Raw genomic sequence first — 13100 nt, 5'->3', positions numbered from 1 at the left:
CAGTGCTCACCAATTACAACCGAGGCAAAGAATACAAGAGAAAATTGGTGTTAGGTCCTTATCACAGTACCTAACACATTGGAAATACTAAAAAAATGCCAGTAGGTATGGAGGGAGGGGACATTCCTGGAAAAGAGAAAAGCTTATGGAAAGGCCATAGGGTAAGAGGGCACTGCCTAGGTTCTTGGGGAACTACAGATTGGTTCAGAGGTAAATGTTGGATTTAGAAAGGTAAGCATTTTGCTGAAAGCCCTCTCCAATTAAACTCCACACTGCAGTCTTATGCCTCTCCTTTGTGGCACTTATCGTCGTCGTAATTTTACTTATGATTCTAATCTCACTTCTGCTCCACCAGGGCAGAGGCTGTTGTCTATTTCTGCTCACCCCTCTTGGTACCCGCCAGTGCCTGACCCATATTTGAAGCTCAGTATTTGCTGAATGAGTTGATGAATGGGGCCAAATCAGAACACATGTGCCACTCTGAGGACTAGGCTTCAGGCCCAGGTTTGTAGGAAATCACCACAGAAGTTTAGAGATGGGTGGCAATATCAGATTTGTTCTAAAGAAAGAACATTCAGGCTGCTCTGTAGAGAAATGGAAATAAGAGTTATGGTAATAATACCAAGCAAGAGATGAGGATGGTGGCCTCACTCTAAGTAAGTGCATCCAAAATTAAGAAAAGCGGACTAAATTGGCAGATTATTAGGTAACATTTCCTTCCTCTACTCACATGCTCACATGCTCTCCCCGCAAGGTAGTAATAATAGTCTTGTTTCCTATGAAATATCTATATGGAGAAACCTCTCTTAATCCACATTCCAATTACCCCTGTTCCTCAAAGAGATCTGATAATTTCTCAGCTTTGGTTCTGCTGGAGTTTAGAAATTTAGCTGCTTAGATTCTCATGAAGGCCAACTTTTAACCTTTAGGCTCTTTTCTCAAAGTTCCAATGCAGGCTGCTCCCTAACAGTGGATATTATTCTGTGAATTCAGGTTTACAAAGTGGACATTGCTACATTAATGGATACTTCTACCCATTAAAGCTTTGAATCAACCTTCATTTCATAAATTGTCAGTTAACTGAAAATTAACTCATTTGTTCTCCCTCAGCCTCTCCTTGGATTATAAAGCTTCTGGAAGAACAAATGTCTTTCTCTAGCACTATCAAATTATGGCCCCTGGCACATAGAAGGCACTTAATAAGCATCTCTTGCACAACTTTTATTCCAACATTCACAGTTGAAAGCATTTCCATACTGTAACAAAAACTACCCCCTGCTTTCAATGGTCCGATACATCCACTATATGTAAGCACTATCAGGGATGAAATGAAAAGGTTAGTTTTCAATTTGAGGTCTTCAAGCAATAGTTGATATTTTAAAAAGTCAAAGCAAATTATATACCTGCTTACAGAAGAGATAAAAAAGACTAATGAAAATGTTAAGTGATTTGATTTGGGCTGGAATTTTAATACCTAGGTCTGGTTATGTCATGCTAATCAGATGCATGATTGGTGGTTATACTCCATGCATTTGAATAACAAAAAATAGATGTAATTATTCTTTAATAATTACAGTGTGATAAATAAAACCTTTTAAAAAACAGATACAGAAAAGTAAAAAAGAGAGCCTTGATGTTTAGAAAGTTGCAAACCACTGCATTAAATTATCTGAGTTTCCTTCAATATCCTGCTTATCCTTATAAACTTCATTCTCACTGTATAACTGTAAAGACAGGTAAAGGACATGGAGATGGGCTTATGAAAATAAAGTCCCAAATCCTTTCTTTTACAAAAATAGAATGGCAAAATGTTCCAGTTGGCTATAATGGCTTCGACTAATTAGAATTTGGGATAACTAAAAAAACTTAAGTATCTTTAATTTTTATCCAAGTAAATCATTGGTGATAGCTATTTTTCATTCCTTTTGCTTCCCAAATATATTTAAAGATATTCTCATGTACAAAGATTATTTGTTTCTGTGAGATTATTAAAGAGCTTAAAACTTTGAGGCAGTGATGGGGGTTGGCAGGCTTCTGTATCACATCATCCACAAGCAGCCAGCTTTCAGGGATGGTGTAGACGGGCTTCTCCACTTTAAGACATCCCACTGTTGTTCAGGATGTCCCTCCGGGGAAGCCACAGCCTCCAATGCTTTGAACATTAACAGGTCATATTCTTTACATCAGCCACAAGACAGCACTGTATCTAATATATCTTATAATTTGCTTGTAAATACTTTATCTTGTTTTAAAATGATTAGAGCTGCAGATGCCCTATGTGTCAACAATAAATTTGTTTTCTCATTTAAACCTCAAAATTACCCCACAAGGTAGATTATTTTATCACCATTTTAATGAGGAAAATAAAGACCAGAGGGATTATATAATTTGCTGCAGTCCTGAAGCCAATACATCATACTGGGATTCAAACCCATATCTCTTCTCCCTCCACTATAGAATATTGCCTCTCTTGAAACAGTCAAACTAAAGGTTTCTATCAGAATCTGGATTCCCATGCAGATGAACTGCCACTGCCCACATCACACTGAAATTCTTGCTTAAATGGCCCCAGGGCAGGATTTCTCAACCATGGCACTACTGACATTTGGGGTGAGATAATTTTTTGGTGTGTGTGTGTGTGTGTGTGTGTGTGTGTGTGTGTGTGTGTCGGGGGTGGGGGGCTGTGTAAGATATTTAACAACATCCCTCGTTGTCAAATGTCAATATTTTCTTCCTAGTTGTGACAACCAAAATATCTCTGTCCCCTGGGGGAAAAATCACCCCGCTAAGAACCATTGTTCCCCTCCATGCATCTCACAAGCTATTCCCACTAAAGAAAGATATGAGGTTGAATTTTGCCCTGTCTTACATGGTCTTTTTCGGTAAACTTCTTATCTGATGACTCATTAGGCAATCTGTCAGTAATTCAGAATACCAGAAATAGCTGACAATTGAGTTTGATTGCACAGATAGGCAGGACATATTAAATTAGTTATCAGCTTAAATAATGATTGACCTTTCTCCAGAGTTCTATTTAGACTCTTCAATTCTCAAATAAGCTGTGCCCAATTACAAAGCCCTGGTTCAAGACAAAAATCACTCTCCCTACAACCATCTGACCTTTCACAGTAGATGCTTTCCAATTCCCACGAACTCATGTCACCTGAATGCTCTGCCCTGGCACTCAGTCTAATCCTATTTTCCAAACCTGTTCTTCTGTCTCTTGATTTTACTTTTCCTGAAATTAAAGTAGTCACTACTCTTTCTCTTGAGAAATTCCCCACTTGGTTTTTGGGTCCTGGCCTTCAGTTACCTGCTGTCAAGTCATTTCTATTATTTTTTGTTTCCTCTCAATTAGTGGGTCATTCTCATTAGCATTTTCACATATGCATAAGTATATTTTTATAAGGAAGAAAAGAAGGGAACATGTGTAAAACATATACCTAGTGTAAAGAATTCATCCCAAAGGAAGATTTAATCACCCTAAATGACTTAAAGCAGATTTATACTTGTCATCGGACTAGGTAGTCAAGATCGAAATGGCTCCTTCCATGAATTTAGTTTTGGGGTTGCTGCCAAAAGTGCTTTCTAATGATTTTAATAACAATAGAAATCATCTAAAACATTCTCAAATAATTATATACTGAGGACCATACTCAAGTGTCGACTCTGAGGCAGAAAAAAGGTAATATGCCCAAGAGCTTTTTCACCTGATTACACTTATATGTTTTCCATCCAGTAGAGCTCTTCTAATGTTTTCTACCTTCAAATGGATTTCAATAATAAAAATCCTCTATAGTGCAAAAAGATGTGGTCTCCACCAGGCTTTTCTTACATTCATTAGGTTTCTATTACCTATTAGAATAAGTCCTGTTTGAAGACTCTCTCACATTCCCCAAGTTCCTTTCCAGTATGAAGTTTCTGATGTTTAAGAAAAGCTGTGCGCCCACGGAAGGCCTTCCCACAGTCGCTACATACAAAGGGTTTCTCTCCAGTGTGAATTCTCTGGTGACTAATAAGGTGTGAGTTCTGACTGAAGGCCTTTGCACATTCAAGACATTCATAAGGTTTCTCTCCAGTATGAACACGACGGTGTTTAATAAGATCTGAGCTGCCCCTAAAAGATTTCTCACATTTATTGCACACATAAGGTTTTTCTCCACTATGAATTCTATGATGTTTCATAAGGTCTGAGCTCTGATTGAAAGTTTTCCCACATTCTTTACATTCATACGGTTTCTCTCCCATATGAGTTACCTGATGTCTGATGAGGTCTGAGATGCCTCGGAATGTTCTACCACACTGATAAGTTTTCTCTTCTTGATGAATTCTCTGCTCTTTTCTAAACAACTCATTCTTGCTGAATGTTTTCTCACATTCTTCAAGTTTCTCTCCAGCATGAAGTCTCTGATGTTTGAGAAAAGTTGTGCGCCAGATGAAGGATTTTCCACATTCTTTACATTCATAGGGTTTCTCACCACTATGGATTCTCTGATGTTGAGTGAGAAGTGAACGCTGCCGGAAGGCTTTCCCACATTCATTGCACTGATAGGGTTTCTCTCCAGTATGAATTTTCTGATGTGTAACAAGGTGTGACTTCTGGCTAAAGGCTTTCCCACATTGACTACATTCATAAGGTTTCTCTCCAGTATGAATTATCCAATGCCGAATTAGATCTGAACTTCTCCGGAAAGTTTTTCCACATTCAGTACATTCATAAGGTTTTTCTTCTCTATGAATTCTCTGTTGTTTAATAAAGTCCAAGTCAGAAGTGCAGGCTTTTTCACATTCAAGTTTCTTTTCAGTATGCAGCCTCTGATGTTCAAGAAAAGATGTGTGCTCATTGAAGGATTTCCCACATTCACCATGGAGTCTCTTGTGTTTGGTAAGATATGAACGCTGCCGAAAGGCTTTTTCACATTCATTACACTTGAAGGGTTTCTCTCCAGTATGAATTCGCTGATGTGTGATAAGGTGTGAACTTTGACTGAAGGTTTGCCCACAGTCGTAACATTCATAGGGTTTCTCTCCCGTGTGAATTCTGTGATGTGTTATAAGATCTGAACTTTGATTGAAGGTCTTCCCACATTCATTACATATATATGGCTTCCCTCCACTATGGATTCTCTGGTGTAGGACAAGGTTCGAGCTTCCCTTGAAGGTCTTCCCACACTCTTTACATTCATAGGGATTCTCGCTGCTATGAATTCTCTTATGTCTAACCAGATTAGAGCTCTGATTGAAGTCTTTCCCACATTCATGACATATATAAGGTTTCTTTCCCGTATGAATTCTCTGATGTGTAATAAGATTTGAACTTTGATTAAAGTCTTTCCCACATTCATTACATACATATGGTTTCTTTCCTGTATGAAGTCTTTGATGTATAATCAGGTTTGAGCTACGACTGAAAATTTTTCCACATTCTTTACATTCATAAGTTTTCTTGATATTATTAATTTTCTGATGTTCAGTTATTTCTGATTTCTGTCTGAAGTTCTGGCCACAGACCTCATAATGGTGAGATCTTTTTCCAGCAGAAAGTATTTTTTCTCCACCATTATATCCATGGTCTCTCTCTCCTGCAATGGTTTTCTTAGGGATGAGATTCAATTCCCTGATACCTCTCTCTTGGGAAGAAGGTTGTCTTATTGCATTCTCTAAGGGACTTACCCAATGCCTCAATAACCTGTCCTCAGGATCACTGGTTTCAATTAACCCACATTTCTGGGAGATCTGTCTTTGGCATCTTCCTGATATAGCCCTTGCTGAATCTTTATCTCCAGAAATTTCCATCTTTGACTTCCAGTACTTCATCTTATTCCTGGTCTCAGAATCTGAAATGATAAGTAGACCCATTCTATAATTCCTAAAATACAAATATTACCTCTCCCTATGCTGGAAAGTCTAAGAGAAAACAAAGAACTAAAGGAGGACTATTCCCTGCCGGGGCTGAGATTCAGACAATTTTCAAGAGATTGTGGCTACCACAGGAACACACACCCTATTGGTGGAGCTGGTGTGTGGGAGTGGCCTGTAGGGTGGTGGAAAAATTCACAGGAGGAGGTGGCCAGTCTGGAGCTAGTCCACAGGAAGTGGCCTGTTTGATAGTGTAGGAACTTGCTGGACTCTGTGTGTAATAAAAAAGCACCAGAAAGAGAAGTTCCTGCCTTTTTCTGTGGCCTTGTATTGTCCCTTCAGCATCCTCTATTAACAAAATTTAAATCTTGTGCCAGCTGGCAAAGGAGAAACAGTCCAGATCCAGTAACACAAGCAAAGCAAAAAAGGGTAGATTTGGAGTTGAGAGGCAATAAATTAATAACTGGCACACTACTCATTCTTCCAAATATACCATGACAGTTAAATCTGAATCTACACCTCAGAATAAAAATGCTTGATTGTCATTTTAATAGAAATCAATTCTCCCTTTCTCAGTCCTGGCATTTTTCTTTCTGATCTTCTGGTGGAATTGCATCCTTTTGTATGGCAATTGTGTATCCTTCTGCAATTGGAAGTTTTTGGATTTCTAGATCATCAAATCCCTGACCTCCTCAGTCACAAAAACGCACTTGTGAGCTCCCTGAGAGAGCCATTTCACCTTGGCCTTGGTGATGCGAACTCTCTAGTCATTAATCTTTTTGCAGTGAATAAGAGGCAACACAATATAGTGATTAACAGCACAGACACTTTAATGGACAGTAGGACCAACTGCCTGGGTTTGAATCCTGGCTCCATCACTTACTGTGTGAAAGTCACTGGAATTCTTTGTGCCTCAGTTTCCTCACTTGAAAATGAAAATAATACTATTTACCTCATAGAGTTGTTATGAGAATTAAATATATGTAAATATATGTAAAACATTTAGAACACTGCTTGGTATATAAAAAGCATTATATTAAGTGACAGCTGCTGTTATTATTGCTATTATTATTATTTTATTATTAATTTTTATCCTTTAAGTCCAAAAATTATCACTAAGTAATGTGTCCCTAGCACAAACCTCCATATCCAGTCTGGATTTCATTTAAATAACATTCAAATAAAATACTGGAAAGAATTGGCTTTGTCATAATTTTCTCTTAAAGTGATTTTTTTTGGTTTGATATATATCCTTCAAAATTCAGAAAGAGACTAAAAGATGATAAAGGTATTTCTCAAAACCCATTGAAAACAAAAGAATAACAAATGAGGTGAACTCCATCTTAAAGAAGAGGGCCATAGAAGATATTTCCCAAAGGCTATTTCTGAATGTCATATTCATTGATCTTCTGATTAGAGTGAAGAGATCTAGAGCATGGTGGGAGGGGTGTCATGGAGAAAGTAAAGATTGTCCCTGTAGAGATCTAGTTTGACATTATCAGAGTGGCAGGGGAGAAGATGTTAAAGAAGGAACCATGCTGGCAGGTCATTTCTATTATCTTCCACCTAATTCCTAGCTAAGGAACACTGACAGAAGTGAAGCAAGGTAAAGAGGGAACAGACAGTGTGACTGTCAGATTGTATTATGAAAAGCCTGTGATCTAAAGGGCTTTTTCTTGTGCCATATTGATCTCTTGGAAACCAAACGCTGAAGAGAGATATGTCTGCAGATTAGATGAGAGGGTGTTTGTGGCAGCAAATCTGCATGAAAACTTAAAAAAATATCCTGGCTCAAATCCCTCTTCCTCTTCCCATAGTAATCTTTAATGGAGAGCCTGCTTCATTCATTGCTGAGTAATCATTAAGGTAACTTTGTGGGATATGTGCTTGAAAATAGGTGGTGGTGGTGGTTTTAGGAAAGAAAGGAACATAAGGGATTAGGAGCATACATTCAAGAGGAATATCAAAGGAATTAATAGCAGGTATCAGCAGAGTTCTCCATTATCTTGAAATTACACACAATTCACTCTAAATGAAAACTCAAAGAAGAGATATAAGGCTTCAAAATAGATTATAAATTATAAAACAGTAAAAAGAATTGTACACCTGAAACTTACATTTCGTGAACCAATGTCACAAGAAAAGTTTTATAAATAAATAAATAAAACAGTAAAAAGATTATAAAACAATTAAAAAGTGAGAATTTAGTGGAGCAGAAGAAAGAAATGGAAGGGAAAACTAAAAGCATTATATAAATGAAATTCACCTAAGAAACCACAAGAATAATCACTACAGGGTACTGATGAGGCCCGGAGAAATCATATAGAATGAAATGAATATAAATATGATTATAGAGAAGACCAATAGCATAGAAAGGTATTTGAAAACATATATTGTCCCTAAAGAAAAGAACAAACAGATGGAAAAAAAAAATTCAAATATATGACGGAAGAAAATGTTGCTGAAATAGACTTGACTCTTTGGAAGAGAAACTGTAGACCATAAAAAGTTGATATGTAACAGTCAACACCAAGATATATCCTGGTGAAGTAACTAAATTTCAGGGGAAAAAATCAACAAATGGGCATGTAGCCAGAAAAGCAAGTAATATTCAAAAGAAAATTTCAGGTTGACTTTACACTTCTCTACAATTACACTTAATGCCAGAATACTGTTTGCCCTCCATATCTGAGGGTTCTGCTAATGTGGATTTCAATCAAATACTGATTGAAAAAATATATATTTTAAGTTACATTGTTGTTGACATGTACTATGTAGTTAGGCTTAGGAGGTTGCCTCTCTACTGAATGTGCGCAGACTTTTTTCTTGTTGTTATTTCTTAAACAATACAGTATAACAACTATTACATAGCACTTACATTGTATTAGATAGCATAAGTAACCTAGAGATGACTTAAAGTATATAGGAGGATGTGTGTAGGTTATATGCAAACACTATGCCATTTTATATAAGGGACTTGAGCATCTGTGGATTCTGGGTGTCCTTGGGGGTCCTGGAACCAATCCCCCACAGGTACCCAGGCATGACTGTACAGTAATGCCTATAAAGTTCTAAAGTGAAATAACGTGTGCTCCAAAAATATTTTACCCAGCAACGAGTTCCTCATGTTCAAAGCACAGGCAGACATTATCAGGTAGATAAAAGACTCAGGAAGTATGACACCAATGAGCCCTTTTTGGAAAGATGTGTTGTTCTGAAATATAACTGATGAAGAAATTAAATAAACATTCAGGAACTGAGAGGACAATGTATGAACGGCGAGCAATGAATCAATTTAAATGAAGAACTGAGATTAAACAACCAGTAATTTTTTTTGTAGAACAGAAAGTAAATGCTTTAAACCATGACAATGTAAAAATAATTATATTATAAAAATTGTACTGTGAGGAGGAGAGGTGGTGGGAATAAGTATAAATTGTGCTAATTTACCCACCTTTCATGACAAGGAGTCAACAGATACCATCTAAAGTCGATATGTATTATTTTTAAAAGCAACTCGAACCCTTAATATGTTTCCTAATAATTTTTCATAATTTTAGAAGAATCTTAGAATTACAGAGAAACACTTTTGATTACAAAAAAAATGCTTATTATAGGAAAATCAAAAACAGAAAAAATGATAAGCACCCATAATCCCATGATCTTGCCAACCAAAGAACACCACTGCCAATATTTTGTTGTATATTCTTTAAGACTTACTTCTAGGTATGTTTATTTTTTGATACAAAAATGGGATCATATTATACATGCCCATTTTGTCTTCTTTGCCCTACTTGTGATATTGGAGTTAGACACTGAAACATTTCTTCTTTATCAGCTGGCTTTGTCAATGGAGGGTGTTGGAGGGACACTGTAAACCATACAAAGAGAAAGGGATTTCTCTTTCTGGTATTGGTAAGCTGTTTTGTTTTTTGGTGGGTCCACCAAATCAACATATGGGTGGCTTGAGAGCTTGTGGTGGACCAGCTCTGCCCACCCGTGCCCTCCAATGAGTTTTTCCACCACCCAGAAGGCCTTTCCTATGGAATACATACCCTTCAGTGAATTTCTCTGCCATTCGGCAGGGCATGCCTACAAACCAGTTCTGGCCTATGCTCTTTGACAAGCTTCTTCACCACCAGCAGGCTGTGTCCCTTTGGCAGCCACAACCTCAACAAAAACATCTGAATCTTGGCTTTGGGCTAAATTCTTTGGGCTCAGCTTCTAAATTCTTGGTTTCTTCCTTGTTTACTCTTAGTCCTAGAGGTAAGGCTCTTTCCTGCATTATCTATTTTTATATTCCTTAGAGTCCTCTTTTAACCCTTTTAGTAGTTAACGACTTTTTACTAATTAAACGTTCTTTACAGTAAATGTCCCTTGTTTAAATTACTGGTATGATTTTTATCTCTTGATTGGAACCTGACTGATAGTGGATACACAATATAATCTCATTTCAGATTTAGAACAAAGTGAAGATGATATAAGAAAGGTTGGGGGCTAGAAAAAGGAAACAAAATTGTTTGGAAATATTAATAAAAGGATTCCTTTCTATAAGAATCATTAGGATCAACCTTTGCCACAGGCATGGGCATGGCAAAGTACCTAGTCTTTAGTCCCATATAGCTCTTTTTTCAGAGATGAGTGGCCACACTGCTCAAAATTTTCATCCAGTTCCACAGGTGAAAGGAATAGGGAGTAATTTAGGAAAATCTTTCCCTCAGAGGATGTCTGAAGTAGAAAAGTACGGCATCTGAAACATAGGCTTGATCAGAGGTGAGTCCTCCTCTACAATCTAAGCCAGCTAAACTCAGAGTTTCTGAGAAAAGGGCCTCAGTGTTCATGTTATTTACTGATCTGTTTACCTAACATATATTAACTGAGCATCCACTACATTCCAGACATTGGATTAGGTATTGGGAATACAAAAATGAACATATGATATGGTTTCTGTCCTCAAGGAACCTACAGTTTAATGGAGGGGAAATGTATGTGTAAATGGATAATAACAATATACTACGACCAGTGATCAATAAGGCAAGCACTATCTATTACTGGAAAACATAGAATCAACAGAACATGGTAATTGCCTGTTCTGTTGCAATTTCTTTCTGGGGAAAGAAAGAAGTCAAAATGATTTTTTTAGTTTTCTGACTTGAGCAGTAGGTGGGATATGGTGCTGTTTATGAAGACAGAGGACACAGGAGGAAGAATAGATTTTGAGGGTGGCAAGAGTAGGTTTGAAGATTTGAAGATGAGTTGAGTTTTGATCATCTATTGGTTTCTAACAGGACTAACAAGAGATAGAGCAAGTTCAAGGAAAGTTAGGGAGCTATCAATTTCCAACTCCACAGATCAGGCTAGCCAACCTTTAACGAAGAGCAGAAGTATCTTGTCTCTAAGAGTCAAAGCTATTGGGAAATCCTTAATCCTCTATTCCGCTGAGCTCTTTAAAAACTTTTCTTTTTTCCAACCAAAATTCAAAGAACTCAATGCTAAGTTAGAGGACAGAGTCCTTACCCTGTGAGATCAGCTCTGTCTTCTCCTCTAGCATCTCTTCCTTACAGAGATTCCATTGAGTGCAGATCCAGTGCTCAGCATCTTTTTGTGATTCATTCACATCCACATCCTGCAGCATCTTGAATTCCTGAAACAGAAGTTCCTGCTTAAAAACTACCCAATAGAGAGCCAGTGGTAGATACTCCATACTTTCTTTTTAAATCTCTGCTACATCCTGCATTACCTTTGGTCTCAGTAGATAATCTTGCTCCTTGCTTTAAAAATGTATGGGATCATGTGGTAAAAATCGGCTCACATTACCTTGTCTTTTCAGTGCTCAGTTAATATTGTATTTCTTCTCTTCTATTCTCTAGTATTTATCTGCTCTTTAACTGAGCCTCTCCTATGGGCCAGGTACTGTACTAGGTGGTATAATAATAAGAATGACAATACAATAATGAGGACAGAGACCCTCTCCTTGAGAAGCCTGTGGTGGCTGTTATAGACAACATCAATTAAATGGGTTAAGTGCTCAAGAAGATACATATGGGGTGTTGTGGGACCTCAGGGGAAGAGCACAACCTTTTGTGGGTGGGATGGGTGAAGAAACTTCCTGAAGGAGGTAGCTTCTAAACTAAGGCCTCAAAGACAATTTGAGATAACTAGAGTAAAAGAAAAAGGAAGGGCTTTTTAGATTGAGGTTATGGCATGTACAAAGGCCAAGAGGCTGAGAGAAGCTACGATGCATTCATGGATGTACCAGGAGACTAAAGCCCACAGTACAAGTCGAAGAAGCTGGTCAAGTCACGGAGGGCTTCAGGGCCTGGTATCACCAGACTAAGAAGTTTGGACTTTCTCCTGAAGGCAATGGGAAACCACTCAAGGGATTAAAGCAGGAAAATGACATTCTCAGATTTACCTTTTAAAAGACTGCTTTATAGAAAATGAACTGGAGGGTGCAAGGATGAAAGCTGCATTATCAGTTGGGAAACTACAGCAATAATTTATGTCGAAGACAATGAGGGCCTAAATGAGTTACTGGCAGTGGGGAAAGAGAGAAGACTGAGTCAATATATCAAAGAAGCAACAGTAGGCAGAATTGGTGATTTCCTAGATAGAGGGAGTGAGAGAAAAGAGTAGGTATTAAGTATGACATCCAAGTTTCTAACATGAGCAACTGCTTAAGTTAGGTAGTTGAAGTTAAAGAATGGGAGTGAGGGAGAGACAGCAGGAAATTCCACTTCAGACATGCTATGCTTGAAGTACCTGTGGGGCGTCCTGGAGGAAATGTAAAGGAAGATGATTACTCAGTGGGTCAGACCCAAGAGGAAAGCCTAGAATGGAGACAGATTTTGGAATCATTAGCATACCAGTAGTGTCTAATGCAGAAAAGTGGCACTGGTGATTACAGCCTGGAGACAGTTTGGAGTCCTGAACAGAACACAGACTTTGGAAGCGAGCTGAACCAAGTTAGAATCTTGGCTCCTTAATCTCCCTTAACCATCATTTCTCCAAGTATAAAACAGAAATACTACTTTCCCAAAGTGTTACTGTATAGATTAAAGACAAACAAACAAACAAAACCCCTAACATATAGAAAGCCACACACCATTACAGTGTAAGTCTCTCAAGAATGTAAGCTTCATGGGGTAGGGCTCTTTGTTTCGTTCAGTTTTGGAGCAGTACCTAGTTGCTCAATAAAAAATTGTTGGGTAAGTGAATAGTAGGTTAACTCTTCTCTCTTT

The 13100-nt window shown here is 37.8% G+C and overlaps 1 protein-coding gene across 6 annotated transcripts in view; it reads right to left on the bottom strand.

Annotated features, from left to right (window-relative positions):
- ZNF594 (zinc finger protein 594) overlaps positions 1–13100 on the bottom strand; it is a 33672-nt gene that overhangs the window by 17575 nt on the left and 2997 nt on the right. For 3 of the 6 annotated variants that reach the window (XR_001517827.2, XR_003043288.1, XR_003043289.1), the window contains exons 2-3: positions 11377–11503; positions 4258–5837 (exon numbers count right to left, since the gene is read on the bottom strand). Coding sequence is in view for 1 of the 6 variants with exons in the window: in XM_015597445.2 (XP_015452931.1) it covers positions 3859–5837; positions 11377–11503 (2106 nt within the window). In the remaining 5 variants the exon portion in view is untranslated. Of the gene's footprint in view, positions 1–3855; positions 5838–11376; positions 11504–13100 lie in introns of all 6 variants that reach the window. The other 3 variants (XR_003043286.1, XM_015597445.2, XR_003043287.1) reach the window with 2 other exon arrangements.

Source organism: Pteropus alecto, unplaced genomic scaffold (genome assembly GCF_000325575.1).
Source record: "Pteropus alecto unplaced genomic scaffold, ASM32557v1 scaffold398, whole genome shotgun sequence".
Classification (NCBI taxonomy): domain Eukaryota; kingdom Metazoa; phylum Chordata; class Mammalia; order Chiroptera; family Pteropodidae; genus Pteropus; species Pteropus alecto.
This window is presented reverse-complemented; position numbering and strand designations above follow the sequence as displayed.